The sequence below is a fragment of the Bombina bombina genome, chromosome 2 (genome assembly GCF_027579735.1).
Source record: "Bombina bombina isolate aBomBom1 chromosome 2, aBomBom1.pri, whole genome shotgun sequence".
Lineage (NCBI taxonomy): Eukaryota > Metazoa > Chordata > Amphibia > Anura > Bombinatoridae > Bombina > Bombina bombina.
In genome coordinates, this window is record NC_069500.1 from 754,175,570 (window position 1) to 754,195,969 (window position 20,400).

General features: G+C 40.2%; 1 protein-coding gene across 2 annotated transcripts in view; it reads left to right on the forward strand.

Annotated features, from left to right (window-relative positions):
* Nucleotides 1-20,400, forward strand: part of LOC128649529 (guanine nucleotide-binding protein subunit alpha-15) — a 146,092-nt gene that overhangs the window by 63,242 nt on the left and 62,450 nt on the right. For both annotated transcript variants that reach the window (XM_053702864.1, XM_053702863.1), the window contains exon 2: nucleotides 7,936-8,120. In XM_053702864.1, coding sequence (XP_053558839.1) covers nucleotides 7,974-8,120 — 147 coding nt within the window. In that variant the 5' untranslated portion in view covers nucleotides 7,936-7,973. The remainder of the gene's footprint in view (nucleotides 1-7,935; nucleotides 8,121-20,400) is intronic.

A 20,400-nucleotide genomic window follows, 5' to 3' on the forward strand; every position in this document is an offset into this window, starting at 1 on the left:
TTTGCCATGTTTCTGCTGATGTCTCTGCATCATAAAATCACTCTCTGTGTTAAGTTGGGCTGTAAACTGACCTTAGGCAATAACATTCTCTTCAGTGATGCTTACAGCTATTTATGAGGGGCTCTGGTTGATTAAAGGGACATAAAACCCAACATTTTCATTTCATGATTTAGGTAGAACATAAAATTTTAAGCAACTTTCCAGTTTACTTCTATTATCAAATTAGCTTCATTCTCTTGGTATCATTTGTTGAAGGAGCAGCAATGCACTACTGTTTTCTAACTGAACACATGAGTGAACCAATGACAATAGGTACATATATATATATTCTATTTTGCATAGATTAGAAGGACAAGATAGAGAGCGGTAAAAAGCTAGAAACAAAAATAAAGATTAAAGCCAATCTTTCCCAGCACTAGGACAATTCCTGCTAAATGTTTGATACACAACCATTAAGAAAAAGGATACGCTATAATTTTCATTTTCAAAATAACAATATAGTACCATGGATACATCTGATAAAGATAAGTTTATTTGCCAAAAATGAATAAATATATATTCTGGCAATTAATTGGAAAAGGAGAATATTCTACCTATATAAAGCACATATAGGATTTGGTGAACTATAATTTAGAATCAATATCTAAGTAAATACTTAAGGATTCCAGAAATAAAGTTCCAACAAAAGTCCTGTTAGGAACTGGGGATCCCCAGAGCTGGCTCTGTAATGCTAGGCATTCAAATGTAGCTGATTTGTTTGTGCAAACAATTGTGGCCTTTTTCTCCCCAAAGCCTTATTTTGCTACTATGTATCAGCTCTCAATATTGAGATCCCTTATTAGGCAGTTAAGCGGCTAAACGCAACAATTTCCCAATCTCCTTTGTAACAACTTTAGTTGGTTCTAGAGAGGAGGTCTTTTTCAAAACAACAATCGCTCCCTATTTTCACCGTGCGGCCCTCCGCCATGAAACGGTTACTCGGAGTTACTCACTCAGTAGGTATGGTATTTATCCTCCCTTTCACAATGTGAATCTGTAGTTACTGCTGAATGGGATGTACTTGTTGCTTTTACGGAAAGCCATTCGACTGCTGCATTTTCCGTTGCAACTTAATTTCAGTCATCTGTAGCGATTTCGTTTTGTACGTGCCAAGTGCCAACTTTATTTGGATAGTAAGATCATCCGTGCTGATAGGATTCTCCTCACAGTCGCATCTCTCTCACAGCCACCTGTGCAACGCCAATGTGCTTTATATAGGTAGAATATTCTCCTTTTCCAATTAATTGCCAGAATATATATTTATTCATTTTTGGCAAATAAACTTATCTTTATCAGATGTATCCATGGTACTATATTGTTATTTTGAAAATGAAAATTATAGTGTATCCTTTTTCTTAATGGTTGTGTATCAAACATTTAGCAGGAATTGTCCTAGTGCTGGGAAAGATTGGCTTTAATCTTCAATTTTGTTTCTAGCTTTTTACTTCTCTCTATCTTGTCCTTCTAATCTATACAAAATATAATATAATTAATACAATCTCCGTGCACCTTCTTTCTGCCTATAATCGGTAATGAAAGGCAGGAAAAAGAGGACTTGCAAATTACTAATATCTTTTGTGCTGCTAGTTTATGTAAAATATATATATATATATATATATATATATATATATGCAGCCACCAATCAGCAGCTAGAACTTAGGTTCTCTGCTGCTCCTGAGCTTACCTAGATAAACCTTTCAGCAAAGGAAAACAAGAGATGGAAGCAAATTAAATAATAGAAGTAAATTGGAAAGTTGTTTAAAATTGTATGTTTTGTCTAAATCATGAATGTCTAATTATGACTTTACTGTCCCTTTAAGATAAACACGCAGGAACACACTTCTGAAAAAACCCCACAAGTTATTTAGCACACAAGCTAAAAGCTAACCCCATTTAATCAGTTTCACATTTTTAAGATTTTGTGGGTTTTTGTGGGTCAGTCAATAAACTTTTGTACCAGTATTGCACAAACATGCACTTTCTGTTTAGAAATGTCAAACTTGCACATGAAAGAGCACTGATTTAAGCTTTATGTCCATTTAAATTATTTTCTGGGTAAATATTTGAACGTTTGGATTTTCAAACATGGATTGAATGAATCGCATAAATGTAAAAATGATTTGGATTCATTATGTGTTTTGCCAATAAATAAAAAATTGTGTCTGCTTCTTGTAAACATATAGAGAGACATGCTCTATAGGCCAATATATACTCTGCAGGCCAACTCTACAAAATGAATTCTTCATGATCACCTAGCTGTTAAACACCTTTCAGAAGAAAATGGTCGTGCAGCTTAATATTTTATTCTTTATTTACAAATGGGAGAAGGGAATAAAGGGGCTCCATTAGAGCCCCCTCACGGCAAAGAGTCCATGCATGGTGCTGCAGGTCATTGTTGCTTTAATGGTGATCACCTGCCTCTTACAAAGGTATGGGACCCCTCACATGAAAGAACTTGCCCTCTTTTAAATAAAGGAAATAACTCATTTTCAGATGATCACCACTAGAAAGGCATGAAACCTCTTTTTAGAAAGAGTGGATCCCTTATCCATGGCAATGTTGATCACCTGACACGACCTTAGGGATATAGAACAAAGGGAGTAGGATGTTATCTCCCAGTAAATAGACAAACATAAATTAAGTGGCCATGTGTCCTTCCAGCTGGTACCTAAATGTCATAATAATGACAAATACCTCTTGCTGTTGGTTTTGGGTGTTGCAATGCTTTTATAGAGACCTTTTTTACCCCTTACCAAAGAAATATAGCATAAAAGAGCCCACATTTGAAAGAGTGAGGTCCCACAATTCAAATAAGGGGTTTTATGTGCTTATTGCTATCAAGTGATTGCCATAGTAATAATAACAATCACTTGATAGCTATAAAGACATAAATCCCCTTACGTGGTAGTAACCACTATACTCATTATTTTGTGTTTTTGATGTTACTGCTCATAGATCCATGTTTCTGAGTTAACAGAAAAACATAGAAATAAAAATAAATAGAAGACCTTTGGTACTAATCTAGGGCTCCATTACATATGTGGTGTTGCACGCAAAAGCCTGCGCCGCCGGTTTTTACGCAATTTTGGTATTACATATACGGCGTAGCATATAAGTTACGCCCCTATATTTCACCCATCGGCCGTATTTTATTCTCCCATAGATTAACATAGAACAGCCGTGCAATTTGGTATCCAATATACTTCGTGAGGACTTATGTGCACAGAAATCAGAAAATCTACTCCATTCTCATCTCGTCACACATTGCAGGTGCAGCAACCCTTGCACTGACTAAAAAAACAACGTAACTCCCTGGAAAACTTAACAAACACATACATTTAAGCAGCATCTCAAATAGTTATATGGACAGTATACTATGAGATTTGTTTTTTTAAGCTTTATTTGTGTATTTGAAATAGCTGATTTTGTATTTTGAAGCCACAACCTAATCAAATGCATGGAGCTTGTAGGTATAATCATATCTCATTACTTTTGTCACATTGTGTACATATACTTGCTTATTTACTTATATTTCTTCTTAAAACAATCACCAATACTTGGAGAGAACAATGGGAAATCATAATTGTATTACCTTTATCTCTTTAGAACCCATTGGGAGTGTAATTTATTCTAATGCTAACACAGCTTGGCATTGATGCTACAATATATAATGGGACAGTCAAGTCCAAAGAAAACCTTCTTGTTTCAAATAGGGCATGTCATTTCAAACAACTTTCAAATTTAATTCTAACACTAATTTTGCTTTGTTCTCTTGGTATTCTTAGTTGAAAGATAAACCTAGGATGGCTCATATGATAATTTTTAAGACCTTGAAGGCCGCCTCTTTGCAATTGTGTCAAACAAATCACAAACACAATTTCTCACCTGCAGCCTTAAAACACCTGATAATGCACACCTATCAGTAACATCAGTATTATATATACCCATGTGTCAATTTATATTGGATGTGAGATACATTGATTTACATCTTAGAAGTGAATATTACTATATGTACCCTTCATAAACAACTATTGTGGATGCGAGTTATAGTACAAGAATATGTCATAAACATGATAATATTACCTGTTGTTATTGCCATTTCCACACAGGTCATATTATATGTTTTAACAATATTAGTGTAATAAAACACACCTTACATGAATGTGTATGACAATGACATGGTAAAAAAACAGAGGACAAGGTTTATGGTGAACCATAATAATATTTATTTATTTTTGTTGGCTTCTTGGATGAGGGAGCTGAGGTGACTGTAGTGGATTGCCTTGTTTTCCTGGTTTTAGAAGATTCTTCTGTTTCTGCTGGTGTGCTGGCCACAGATGATAGGCTGGAGGCAGTGTCCTGCTGGTGTGTAAAGTGCTCAACCCTCATGAGGATGGGGGAGCTCTCATGGTTGATTGATAGTCCCACTGATGACCAGTGTGTGACCATTCAGCCTCTCCAATTGGCACTTCTTGTGACATATTCTGTGCGTAAAATCCATGACTGACATGATAGTGTGTTGTGGGGGGTAAATACATGGACCCTTTGTGGCTGTCTTTGCTCCCCCTCAAAGCCAAAGGAAGAATATTCTTCTGGCCAGGAATCTTGCCAGGGGTCATATGTCAATGGCGTTGGCACCACTCCCGGGTCCTCAACTGAAGTCATCCAACCATGCTCATGCCTGGGAGCATACTGTTCTTGCAGTTGACTGAAGACTGGTGGTGGTGGTGGTGGTGGTGGCATGGATGTTTGCATCCTCATGACAGGAGGTTCTGTGGAGGAGTCAAAAGATGAGAGGGATTAGTACAGTCAGATATATGTCAATGTGGGCATACAATTACATGTGACTTGTGGCCTGTGTTACTCTGAGACATGTTAGAATTACACTATTCCACCTCATATCATGAATTGCATTGTGTTAAGTAGCAGTAATGTCAAGTATAATTGTAGATGTTTTTGTTAGTACACCAAATACCATGCTCCTCATCGTGTACATGAATGTGTGATATTAAAGGATGCTATATCTCAAATACATATAATACTTTTGTGTGGGATGTTACTCACCAGCATGCTGTTCTGTGGTTGCAGCCCCTGAGTCACGAGCCCCTGAAAGTCCACGGACTGCTGTGATACTCAGGGACATGCATATCATCTCCTGCTAGGTATTATCCTCTATATCCAGGGATGGACCACCGCCTGTTCCCTTCTGGTGCATAGCTTCCTGCCCCATCTTTTATTTGACCCACCTCTTGCAGTCATTCCAGCGCTTTTTCAGGCCCTCAACAGTCCTCCTCTGCGGAACCACACTGTTGGCGGCATCCTCTACCGCCAATCATGCAGTTTTTCTCTTTTTGGCAATGCCTTTGCCCTTCTCCTGCCCGAAGAGGGCACTGTAATTGTCCATGATGGCCTGGACAAGGGCAACATTTTCCGCAAATGAGAAGTTGGGACATCTCGGCCTCTCATCCTCCATGGTCACTTGGTTTCCTCCCTGTGATGTCCCTGGTGTGGGTTCCTCTCTATCCTCTCCCTCCTCCGTTCTTCTGTCCCCATGTGCACCCTCTGTCCCTCTCCTGGATGTGCCTGCTCTCTGGGGCTCTCTGGCATCTTCCCTTCCATCATCCCTTCTGGCTCTCCCCACTCCACTTACTCCCTGACGGGGACCCCACTGCTACTCCTGTCCTCTCCAATACTCCTCTCCCTGCCACTCCTCTCTCCTCCTCCCCACCTCCCCCTGCCATCCTCACACTAAATCACACACTCACAATCCCAGTTCAATCACACACAATCACAAACAAACACTAAGCCTATCACACTGTAAAACTCAAATAAAATATGTGTGAGGTGTTAGAAAAAAATGTGTGGTGTATTTGTATATGTATGTATGCAATGTGTGCAATATGTAAGAATATGTGTAAGTGTACAGGCTTACTCAACAACAATGCGAACTAACTGTTTGCGCCTGTCTCTCTACTCTGTCTAATCCTCCACTCCAGTGTAGTGTGTTGTAGCTCAACGAATAATTCAAACACACTGAAGAAAATGGCGGCTATGCATGGGTTTATATATGAATTTGAATATCGTAATTACGTGTTGCATTATTATTTGAATTCCGGGTTCGATTTTATGTGTTTTAACCTAATTTGCATAAAACTACTCTTTATTGACACTTTCCATGGACACAAGACTGGCGTAAGTTACTTGCGACAACTAAAATGTGTATTTGCGCACATTTCAGAGGATCGCAAGTTTATCCTACTTACGCTAGTCTAGCATCTAACGGCACAGCATATGTAATACACTGATGTGCGAGGTGAAATTGGGTTTCAACGCTTGCGCCGAAGCCTGCGCTGTATATGAAATGGAGTCCCTAGTTTTTCTTCTTTTTTTTTTTTTAAAACCAATGCTACTGTGAGTGAGTTTGGAACAGTGGTAGGAATATGCACACATTGTTAAAATTGTGTAATTTTAAAGTATCTATAATGTCTATGGTTAGATATTTTACACCTACTAATCTTCTGCATAAAATGCAAAATGGCTCATATTGACAAAATAATACATTTTGGACCAGATTACAAGTTGAGTGCAAAATATTGCTTCCGCAAAAGCAATATTTGTGCTCAGCGTAGTAATACCAGTGCACGCAAATATGCGCTGGTATTACAAGTGAAGTATAATGCGAACCCAACCTCGCGGTCGCATTGTATGGAAGCATTGCACTCACAAGAGCGTGCTTCCATAGACACGTCATGAGAACTAGTTCAGCAAAGGGGGTAAGTCGCGCAGCAAATATAAATAAATATGTATATAAGCATATACAGGTGGCCCTCGTTTTACAACGGTTCAATTTACACAGTTTCAGAATAACAACCTTTTTTCCAGTCATGTGACTGCTATTGAAAAGCATTGAGAAGCAGTGTATTTATTAAAATAGCCAGTAGGTGGAGCTGTCCGCTTGTGTTGCAGCAAAGCCAAGCAAGCTGAAATTAATCAGTTTAACCAGACCTAAGCTATCGAGCAGATTTCAAAGGAACAATATCTTCCTGTCTATAAATCAGTCCAGATTGGAATGCATAGAAAGAACTGTTTGCAGAAAAATGCAAGTGAAGTCTGTGTTGTGTGATTGTTTTATTAGGTTTATAATGCTGTTTAGCAAATGTTTTTGTTCATTTAACTTATTTTAATTATATATTCTGTGTTGTGTGATTATTTTATTAGGTTTATAATGCTGTTTAGTGTTTTCCCATATAATATTTCTGCAAACTAAAGTTATCTCACAAAAATGATTTACTGGAAAAGGTATAATTTGTGTGGGTACAAAATAAGATGCAATTGAGGAGTATAAGCATTAGCAATGAGGGCCAAAATACTAAAACAGCTCCAGCCCAGGGGTTTGAAAAGGTTAAAGGGATAAGAAACTGATTTTTTTTTCTCTTATGATTCAGATGGATCATAGAATTAAAAAAAAAAAAACTCTCTAAGTTACTTTTATTATCTACGTTACATTGTTCTATTGGTATCCTTTGTTTAAAAGTATGCCTGGGTGGGCACAGGAGCTGCATATAAAACCCTCTTGCCACTGGCTCATCCACAGTGTCCAGCTAGCTCCCAGTAGTACATTTCTGTTTCTTCAACAAAGAATAGCAAGAGAATGAAGCAAATTTGATAATAGGAGTAAATTAGAAAGTTGTTATAAATTGTATAATCTATTTGAATCGTGAAAGAAAAAAAAAATGCTCTATCTGAATCAAGAGAGAAAAAAGTTTGGATTCCATGACCCTTTAAGAATTTCTTATCTGTACCGGGGTTTTTTTTAAATTAGGAGGTTAATATTTACCATATTTAAACAATATCACCTTTTTTGCCCCTTTATCATTTGATTCTTTCTACTTTTAGGGACAGGAGAGAGTGGAAAAAGCACATTTATCAAGCAGATGAGAATAATCCATGGGTTAGGATTCTCAGAGCAGGACCGCAAGCTATACGCTAGGCTTGTACACCAGAACATTGTCACCTGTACACAGTCCCTGTTGGTAGCAATGGAGACACTTCAGGTGCCCTACTCCAAGGAAGAAAATAAGGTATCAGGGGTTATCACTTGGGTTTTCTTTTAATGGAATAATATTCTGTTATCCTTTTATTGTGTTTAATTGTTTCTAAAAAGCAATCTACAGACACCTATAGTCATATTCTGTCTTTATTCCCAGCAGTAAAAAGCCTAAGGTTCCATTGTCAGAAAGCTAGGTGATATCTTACTCCGTTCCATATGACTCTCATAGAAGAGGAAAATTATTGAGTGATTTATAGTAAGTCAATTTAGGGCTCTACAAAAAGGGCTATTGTTATAGTAACTTTTAGTGTAAGTTTACTGTTTAGGGTTTTTTATTTTGGGGTGGGTTTTAGTTTAGGAGGCCTTAGTTTTAGTATATGTATAACTGCCTTTTTTATATTCGGTAGTGTTGTTTTTTTGTTTTTTTCTCTATAATGTTAGGTTCTTTTATGCTTTGTAAATTTAGTGTTTGTTATTTTATGTAACTTAGGGGGTGTTAGCTTAGAGGTGGGAGGTTAGGTGTTAGGTAGATAAGTAGCGTAGGGGTAGTTTGCGTTTGGGGTTTGTGGCGGTATCAGGGATAGGCAAGGTGTCCTTACATGGACACTGGTGTCTGTGACTAGCCCTTGCAGTGTCCGCCATGAACTTAGTATATATTTTCTTTCTGATTAAATAATAGGAAAAAAAAAAAATATGTAGTGTGAATAAAGTTAGTCGCTTGTCAAGAGACTGCTAGCGATATTGGGTGATAAGTTATGGAATGAATAAAGCCTGAGTGAAATACTGGATGTGTATCTGCATCTGTATAATAACACCCAGCTCTATACAAAGACACAGTAGTGACACTGGCACATGCGTATAGCCAGACAAGGGCTGGTTATAGGGTCAGGGTATCTGCATCAGTATAATAACTCCTAGCACGATATAATAATGACACAGTAGTGACAATGGCACATAGGTATAGCCAGAGGAGGGCTGGTTATAGAATCAGTGGTATCTGCATCAGTATAATAACACCCAGCACTATATAATGACACAGTAGTGACACAGGCACATGCGTACAGCCAGAGGAGGGCTGGTTATAGGATCAGTGGTATCTGCATCAGTATAATAACATCCAGAACTATATAATGACACACTAGTGACACTGGCTCATGGGCAAAGCTGAGGAGGGCTGGTTATAGAATCAGTGGTATCTGCATCAGTATAATAACACCTAACACTATATAATGACACAGTAGTGACACAGGCTCATGGGTATACCAGAGGAGGGCTGGTTAAAGGATCAGGGGTATCTGCATCAGTATAATAACACCTAACACTATATAATGACACAGTAGTGACACAGGCAGATGCGTACATCCAGAGGAGGGCTGGTTATAGGATCAGTGGTATCTGCATCAGTATAATAACACCCAGAACTATAAAATGACACAGTAGTGACACTGGCACATGGGTATAGCCAGAGGAGGGCTGGTTATAGGATCAGTGGTATCTGCATCAGTATAATAACACCCAGCACTATATAATGACACACTAGTGACACTGGCTCATGAGTAAAGCTGAGGAGGGCTGGTTATAGAACCAGTGGTATCTACATCAGTATAATAACACCTAACACTATATAATGACACAGTAGTGACACTGGCTCATGGGTAAAGCTGAGGAGGGCTGGTTATAGAATCAGTGGTATCTGCATCAGTATAATTACACCTAACACTATATAATGACACAGTAGTGACACTAGCACATGCGTACAGCCAGAGGAGGGCTGGTTATAGGATCAGTGGTATCTGCATCAGTATAATAACACCCAGCACTATATAATGACACACTAGTGACACTGGCTCATGAGTAAAGCTGAGGAGGGCTGGTTATAGAACCAGTGGTATCTACATCAGAATAATAACACCAAGCACTATATAATGACACAGTAGTGACACAGGCAGATGCGTACAGCCAGAGGAGGGCTGGTTATAGGATCAGTGGTATCGGCATCAGTATAATAACACCCAGCACTATATAATGACACAGTAGTGACACAGGCACATGCGTACAGCCAGAGGAGGGCTGGTTATAGGATCAGTGGTATCTGCATCAGTATAATAATACCCAGAACTATATAATGACACACTAGTGACACTGGCTCATGGGTAAAGCTGAGGAGGGCTGGTTATAGGATCAGTGGTATCTGCATCAGTATAATAACACCCAACACTATATAATGACACAGTATTGACACTGGCTCATGGGTATAACCAGAGGAGGGCTGGTTATAGGATCACTGGTATCTGCATCAGTATAATAACACCCAGCACTATATAATGACACAGTAGTGACACTGGCACATGGGTATAGCCAGAGGAGAGCTGGTTATAGGATCAGTGGTATCTACATCAGTATAATAACACCAAGCACTATACAAAGACACAGTAGTGACACTGGCTCACGGGTATAGCCAGAGGAGGGCTGGTTATAGGATCAGTGGTATCTGCATCAGTATAATAACACCCAGCACTATATAATGACACAGTAGTGACACTGGCACATGGGTATAGCCAGAGGAGAGCTGGTTATAGGATCAGTGGTATCTACATCAGTATAATAACACCAAGCACTATACAAAGACACAGTAGTGACACTGGCTCACGGGTATAGCCAGAGGAGGGCTGGTTATAGGATCAGTGGTATCTGCATCAGTATAATAACACCCAGCACTATATAATGACACAGTAGTGACACTGGCACATGAGTATAGCCAGAGGAGGGCTGGTTATAGAATCAGTGGTATCTGCATCAGTATAATAACACCTAGCACTATATAATGACACAGTAGTGACACTGGCACATGGGTAAAGCCAGAGTAAGGCTGGTTATAGGATCAGTGGTATCTGCACCAGTATAATAACACCCAGCACTATATAATGACACAGTATTGACACTGGCACATGGGTAAAGCTGAGGAGGGCTGGTTATAGAATCAGTGGTATCTGCATCAGTATAATTTCACCTAACAGTATATAATGACACAGTAGTGACACTGGCTCATGGGTATAGCCAGAGGAGGGCTGGTTATAGAACCAGTGGTATCTACATCAGTATAATAACACCTAACACTATATAATGACACAGTAGTGACACTGGCTCATGGGTATAGCCAGAGGAGGGCTGGTTATAGAACCAGTGGTATCTACATCAGTATAATAACACCTAACACTATATAATGACACAGTAGTGACACAGGCAGATGCATACAGCCAGAGGAGGGCTGGTTATAGGATCAGTGGTATCTGCATCAGTATAATAACACCCAGAACTATATAATGACACACTAGTGACACTGGCTCATGGGTAAAGCTGAGGAGGGCTGGTTATAGAATCAGTGGTATCTGCATCAGTATAATAACACCCAACACTATATAATGACACAGTAGTGACACTGGCACATGGGTATAGCCAGAGGAGGGCTGGTTATAGGATCAGTGGTATCTGCATCAGTATAATAACACCCAACACTATATAATGACACAGTAGTGACACTGGCTCATGGGTATAGCCAGAGGAGGGCTGGTTATAGGATCAGTGGTATCTGCATCAGTATAATAACACCCAGCACTATATAATGACACAGTAGTGACACTGGCACATGGGTAAAGCTGAGGAGGGCTGGTTATAGAATCAGTGGTATCTGCATCAGTATAATTACACCCAACACTATATAATGACACAGTAGTGACACTGGCTCATGGGTATAGCCAGAGGAGGGCTGGTTATAGAATCAGTGGTATCTGCATCAGTATAATAACACCCAGCACTATATAAGGACACAGTAGTGACACTGGCTCATGGGTATAGCCAGAGGAGGGCTGGTTATAGAATCAGTGGTATCTGCATCAGTATAATAACACCCAGCACTATATAATGACACAGTAGTGACACTGGCACATGGGTAAAGCTGAGGAGGGCTGGTTATAGAATCAGTGGTATCTGTATCAGTATAATTTCACCTAACAGTATATAATGACACAGTAGTGACACTGGCTCATGGGTATAGCCAGAGGAGGGCTGGTTATAGAACCAGTGGTATCTACATCAGTATAATAACACCTAACACTATATAATGACACAGTAGTGACACTGGCTCATGGGTATAGCCAGAGGAGGGCTGGTTATAGAACCAGTGGTATCTACATCAGTATAATAACACCTAACACTATATAATGACACAGTAGTGACACAGGCAGATGCGTACAGCCAGAGGAGGGCTGGTTATAGGATCAGTGGTATCTGCATCAGTATAATAACACCCAGAACTATATAATGACACACTAGTAACACTGGCTCATGGGTAAAGCTGAGGAGGGCTGGTTATAGAATCAGTGGTATCTGCATCAGTATAATAACACCCAACCCTATATAATGACACAGTAGTGACACTGGCACATGGGTATAGCCAGAGGAGGGCTGGTTATAGGATCAGTGGTATCTGCATCAGTATAATAACACCCAGCACTATACAAAGGCACAGTAGTGACACTGGCTCATGGGTATAGCCAGAGGAGGGCTGGTTATAGGATCAGTGGTATCTGCATCAGTATAATAACACCCAGCACTATATAATGACACAGTAGTGACACTGGCACATGGGTAAATCTGAGGAGGGCTGGTTATAGAATCAGTGGTATCTGCATCAGTATAATTACACCCAACACTATATAATGACACAGTAGTGACACTGGCTCATGGGTATAGCCAGAGGAGGGCTGGTTATAGAATCAGTGGTATCTGCATCAGTATAATAACACCCAGCACTATATAAGGACACAGTAGTGACACTGGCTCATGGGTATAGTCAGAGGAGGGCTGGTTATAGAATCAGTGGTATCTGCATCAGTATAATAACACCCAGCACTATATAATGACACAGTAGTGACACTGGCACATGGGTAAAGCTGAGGAGGGCTGGTTATAGAATCAGTGGTATCTGTATCAGTATAATTTCACCTAACAGTATATAATGACACAGTAGTGACACTGGCTCATGGGTATAGCCAGAGGAGGGCTGGTTATAGAACCAGTGGTATCTACATCAGTATAATAACACCTAACACTATATAATGACACAGTAGTGACACTGGCTCATGGGTATAGCCAGAGGAGGGCTGGTTATAGAACCAGTGGTATCTACATCAGTATAATAACACCTAACACTATATAATGACACAGTAGTGACACAGGCAGATGCGTACAGCCAGAGGAGGGCTGGTTATAGGATCAGTGGTATCTGCATCAGTATAATAACACCCAGAACTATATAATGACACACTAGTGACACTGGCTCATGGGTAAAGCTGAGGAGGGCTGGTTATAGAATCAGTGGTATCTGCATCAGTATAATAACACCCAACACTATATAATGACACAGTAGTGACACTGGCTCATAGGTATAGCCAGAGGAGGGCTGGTTATAGAATCAGTGGTATCTGCATCAGTATAATAACACCCAACACTATATAATGACACAGTAGTGACACTGGCTCATGGGTATACCAGAGGAGGGCTGGTTAAAGGATCAGGGGTATCTGCATCAGTATAATAACACCCAGCACTATATAATGACACAGTAGTGACCAGGGATAGGCAAGGTGTCCATACACGGACACTGGTGTCCGTGACTGACCCTTGCTGTGTCCACCACCTGTTTTGCGGAGGGGAGGGAGGAGGTAGGACAGATGAATGCCGGTCCTCACACCTCCTTGACCCAAGCGGCGCCATGCTTAGCAGTGGGAAAGTGAGGGAAGAAGCAAGCTGCTTGCAGTCAACTTAGTATGAGTCATGACCCATCCCAATCCCTTGATCTGTGCGGCAGCGTGGTGCTGGTGTCTGTGTGTAGAAGACCGCTGCCTACTCTGACAAACTTTACGTAACCAAGTAAGTAACCAACCATGATGATCATGCAATTAACATCAAGGTAGGTGGGTTTGGTCAGGAGTTGCAGACTCTCAATATCACCAAAAAAATAAATAAAAGTTAATACCACAAGCAGTCTTTATATAAATGTATTTTAAACTTGTTTGATTAGATGAATAATTTGTACTTGTGGAACTAGACCAGGGGCGTCCATTGTGCAACCCATTTGAAAGCAAAGTGTAGCTCTCCTGATTTTAAGAAACATAGAATATGTTGGCAGATAGGAACCATTCAGCCTATCTAGTCTACCCAATTTTCTGAATACTTTCATTAGTTCCTGGCCTGATCTTTTATCTAGCTTAACCTTATGCCTATCCCATGCATGTTTTAACTACTTTACTGTCTCTATCACTTCTGCTGAATGGCTATTCTACCATGTATCCACTACCCTCTCTGTAAAGAGAGTGTTTTTTTATATTTTTAATTTAAAATGTACCTTGGTGTCCTTCACTAACGTCTGTACTTTGGAAAATGTCCGCCACAGCCTTAGTCCGTGCCTATCCCTGGTAGTGACACAGGCACATGCGTACATCCAGAGGAGGGCTGGTTATAGGATCAGTGGTATCTGCATCAGTATAATAACACCCAGAACTATATAATGACACAGTAGTGACACTGGCACATGGGTATAGCAAGAGGAGAGCTGGTTATAGGATCAGTGGTATCTACATCAGTATAATAACACCAAGCACTATACAAAGACACAGTAGTGACACTGGCTCACGGGTACAGCCAGAGGAGGGCTGGTTATAGGATCAGTGGTATCTGCATCAGTATAATAACACCCAGCACTATATAATGACACACTACAGGGAGTGCAGAATTATTAGGCAAATGAGTATTTTGACCACATCATCCTCTTTATGCATGTTGTCTTACTCCAAGCTGTATAGGCTCGAAAGCCTACTACCAATTAAGCATATTAGGTGATGTGCATCTCTGTAATGAGAAGGGGTGTGGTCTAATGACATCAACACCCTATATCAGGTGTGCATAATTATTAGGCAACTTCCTTTCCTTTGGCAAAATGGGTCAAAAGAAGGACTTGACAGGCTCAGAAAAGTCAAAAATAGTGAGATATCTTGCAGAGGGATGCAGCACTCTTAAAATTGCAAAGCTTCTGAAGCGTGATCATCGAACAATCAAGCGTTTCATTCAAAATAGTCAACAGGGTTGCAAGAAGCATGTGGAAAAACCAAGGCGCAAAATAACTGCCCATAAACTGAGAAAAGTCAAGCGTGCAGCTGCCAAGATGCCACTTGCCACCAGTTTGGCCATATTTCAGAGCTGCAACATCACTGGAGTGCCCAAAAGCACAAGGTGTGCAATACTCAGAGACATGGCCAAGGTAAGAAAGGCTGAAAGACGACCACCACTGAACAAGACACACAAGCTGAAACGTCAAGACTGGGCCAAGAAATATCTCAAGACTGATTTTTCTAAGGTTTTATGGACTGATGAAATGAGAGTGAGTCTTGATGGGCCAGATGGATGGGCCCGTGGCTGGATTGGTAAAGGGCAGAGTGCTCCAGTCCGACTCAGACGCCAGCAAGGTGGAGGTGGAGTACTGGTTTGGGCTGGTATCATCAAAGATGAGCTTGTGGGGCCTTTTCGGGTTGAGGATGGAGTCAAGCTCAACTCCTAGTCCTACTGCCAGTTTCTGGAAGACACCTTCTTCAAGTAGTGGTACAGGAAGAAGTCTGCATCCTTCAAGAAAAACATGATTTTCATGCAGGACAATGCTCCATCACACGCGTCCAAGTATTCCACAGCGTGGCTGGCAAGAAAGGGTATAAAAGAAGAAAATGTAATAACATGGCCTCCTTGTTCACCTGATCCGAACCCCATTGAGAACCTGTGGTCCATCATCAAATGTGAGATTTACAAGGAGGGAAAACAGTACACCTCTCTGAACAGTGTCTGGGAGGCTGTGGTTGCTGCTGCACGCAATGTTGATGGTGAACAGATCAAAACACTGACAGAATCCATGGATGGCAGGCTTTTGAGTGTCCTTGCAAAGAAAGGTGGCTATATTGGTCACTGATTTGTTTTTGTTTTGTTTTTGAATGTCAGAAATGTATATTTGTGAATGTTGAGATGTTATATTGGTTTCACTGGTAAAAATAAATAATTGAAATGGGTATATATTTGTTTTTTGTTAAGTTGCCTAATAATTATGCACAGTAATAGTCACCTGCGCACACAGATATCCCCCTAAAATAGCTATAACTAAAAACAAACTAAAAACTACTTCCAAAACTATTCAGCTTTGATATTAATGAGTTTTTTGGGTTCATTGAGAACATGGTTGTTGTTCAATAATAAAGTTAATCCTCAAAAATATAACTTGCCTAATAATTCTGCATTCCCTGTAGTGACACTGGCTCATGAGTAAAGCTGAGGAGGGCTGGTTATAGAACCAGTGGTATCTACATCAGTATAATAACACCTAACACTATATAATGACACAGTAGTGACACTGGCACATGGGTATAGCCAGAGGAGAGCTGGTTATAGGATCAGTGGTATCTACATCAGTATAATAACACCAAGCACTATAAAAAGACACAGTAGTGACACTGGCTCACGGGTATAGCCAGAGGAGGGCTGGTTATAGGATCAGTGGTATCTGCATCAGTATAATAACACCCAGCACTACATAATGACACAATAGTGACACTGGCACATGAGTATAGCCAGAGTAAGGCTGGTTATAGGATCAGTGGTATCTGCACCAGTATAATAACACCCAGCACTATATAATGACACAGTAGTGACACTGGCACATGGGTAAAGCTGAGGAGGGCTGGTTTTAGAATCAGAGGTATCTGCATCAGTATAATTACACCTATCACTATATAATGACACAGTAGTGACACTGGCACATGGGTATAGCCAGAGGAGGGCTGGTTATAGGATCAGTGGTATATGCATCAGTATAATAACACCCAGCAGTATATAATAATGTTTTTAATTTCAAATGTACCTTGGTGTCCTTAACTAAGGTCTGTACTTTGGAAAATGTCCGCCACAGCTTTTGTCTGTGCCTATCCCTGGGCGGTATAGGGGGTTATGGGGTATTAGCAATATAGGGGTTAAGTAGTGTAGGGGGTGTTTGCAGTGGGCTATTGGCAGTATAGGGGTTAATAGGTTAGGAAGTTTATTCAAGTAGGCTATTTGCAGTATACGGGTTAATAGATTAGGACATTTATTCCAGTGGGCTATTAGCGATATAGGGGTTAATAGGTTAGGATGTTTATTGCACTGGGCTATTGCTGGTTAGGTATATCGGTTCAGTAGTGTAAGGGGTGTTTGCAGTGGGGGTATTGGTGGTATATGGGTTAAGTAGTGTAGGGGTTATTGCGGTGGGTTATTGACAGTCTAGGGGTTGATAGGTTAGGAAGTTTATTGGGGTGGGCTATTGGCGGTTTAGGGGTTAAGTAGTGTAGGACTAGTTCGCGGTGGTGGGTTATGTCGGTTTAAAGGTATATAGGTATATTTATTAGGATTGGTGATATATATATATATATATTTATTTAAAGGAGATCCTTTACTTTACATCGCCAATATCGGTGCCGATGCTGCTTGGAATATTTTGCCAGCCATTGCGATATATAGTAAAATGCCTCTCGGCGATGCTGCCTTTAAAGTGTAATGTCGGCTCTTTTGAATATTTCACCTGCATTCTCGACAACGCTTTGGATTCCTTTTAAATATATCCCTGCCTTGCAGCACTTTCATTATCGGGACCTATGTGAGGTGCATTCAATCTTCCACAACAGGAGGTGCATCAAACTGCTCCTTTAAAATTACAGAGTAAATAATATTGATCATATGGACCAATGCAGGTAGATAAAACGTATGATTACAGTTGAAGCATGAAGCAAGCATGCATATTTAGAAAAGTTAAATGTAAATTCCTGTATAACGCTGCAAAATGCCTCTAAAAGGCCTGTGTTGTAAATTCTGAAATATATATGGCTAGTTTACAATCCTGTTTTTTTATAACGATGGTAAATATTAATGCCCTGTCAGAATTATGATTTGTGAGGCATCAATATCCTGATGGTGGTTAAAACATAGCTAAATATCAACAACGCAGTACTATTTTCACCAGCACTGAGCTGTTATGATCTAACCCAAAGTAAAGAACATAAAATGTATCTCTGTTATAAAGTGTAAATGAAATTGTATCTTGTTGCTGATATAATTAAACACAATTTCTCTTGTTAAGTGTATCCAGTCCACGGATCATCCATTACTTGTGGGATATTCTCCTTCCCAACAGGAAGTTGCAAGAGGATCACCCACAGCAGAGCTGCTATATAGCTCCTCCCCTCACTGTCATACCCAGTCATTCTCTTGCAACGCTCAACAAAGATGGACGTAGTAAGAGGAGAGTGGTGTATTATAGTTAGTTTTTTAACTTCAATCAAAAGTTTGTTATTTTTAAATGGTACCGGAGTGTACTGTTTCATCTCAGGCAGCATTAGAAGAAGAATCTGCCTGTGATTTCTATGATCTTAGCAGAAGTAACTAAGATCCACTGCCGTTCTCACATATTCTGAGGAGTGAGGTAACTTCAGAGGGGGAATGGCGTGCAGGTTTTCCTGCAATAAGGTATGTGCAGTTAACATATTTCTAGGGATGGAATTTTCTAGAAAAATGCTGCTGATACCGGATTAATGTAAGTTAAGCCTTAAATGCAGTGATAGTGACTGGTATCAGGCTTATTAACAGAGATACATACTCTTATAAAAGTGTAATATAAAACGTTTGCTGGCATGTTAATCGTTTTTATATATGTTTGGTGACAAAACTTATTGGGGCCTAGTTTTTTTCCACATGGCTGGCTTTTGCCTAGTAACAGGCTTTCCACTGTTGCAATATGAGTGGGAAGGGCCTATTTTAGTGCTTTTCTGTGCAGCTAAAAATACTGACAGAGACATTCAGCTTCCCTCTGCATGATACAGGACATCTCTGAAGGGCTCAAAAGGCTTCAAAGTCGTGTTTGAGGAGGGTAACAATCACAGTAGACTGTGGCAGTTGTTGTGACTGTGTTTAAAAAACGTTTTTGTCGTTTATTATTCTGTTTTTGTTATTAAGGGGTTAATCATCCATTTGCAAGTGGGTGCAATGCTCTGCTGACTTGTTACATACACTGTAAACATTTTGTTAGTGTAACTGCCTTTTTTCACTGTTATTTCAAATTTTGTCAAAATTTGTTTCTCTTAAAGACACAGTAACGTTTTTTTATATTGCTTGTTAACTTGCTATAAAGTGTTTTCCAAGCTTGCTAGTCTCATTGCTAGTCTGTACAAACATGTCTGAAACAGAGGATACTTGTTCATTATGTTTAAAAGCCATGGTGGAGCCCCATAGGAGAATGTGTACTAAATGTATTGATTTCACCTTAAACAGTAAAGATCAGTCTTTATCTATAAAAGAATTGTCACCAGAGGGGTCTGTCGAGGGGGAAGTTATGCCGACTAACTCTCCCCACGTGTCGGACCCTTCGCCTCCCGCTCAAGGGACGCACGCTAATATGGCGCCAAGTACATCAGGGATGCCCATAGCGATTACTTTGCAGGACATGGCTGCAATCATGAATAATACCCTGTCAGAGGTATTATCCAGATTGCCTGAATTGAGAGGCAAGCGCGATAGCTCTGGGGTTAGACGAGATACAGAGCGCGTAGATGCTGTAAGAGCCATGTCTGATACTGCGTCACAATATGCAGAACCTGAGGACGGAGAGCTTCAGTCTGTGGGTGACGTCTCTGAATCGGGGAGACCTGATTCAGAGATTTCTAATTTTAAATTTAAGCTTGAGAACCTCCGTGTATTGCTTGGAGAGGTATTAGCTGCTCTGAATGACTGTGACACAATTGCAGTGCCAGAGAAATTGTGTAGGCCGGATAAATACTATGCAGTGCCGGTGAGTACTGATGTTTTTCCAATACCTAAAAGGCTTACAGAAATTATTAGTAAGGAGTGGGATAGGCCCGGTGTGCCCTTTACCCCACCTCCCACATTTAGAAAAATGTTTCCAATAGATGCCACTACACAGGACTTATGGCAGACTGTCCCTAAGGTCGAGGGAGCAGTTTCTACTTTAGCAAAGCGTACCACTATCCCGGTTGAGGACAGTTGTGCTTTTTCAGATCCAATGGATAAAAAATTAGAGGGTTACCTTAAGAAAATGTTTATTCAACAAGGTTTTATTTTACAGCCCCTTGCATGCATTGCGCCTGTCACTGCTGCGGCGGCATTCTGGTTTGAGGCCCTGGAAGAGGCCATCCATACAGCTCCATTGACTGAAATTGTTGACAAGCTTAGAA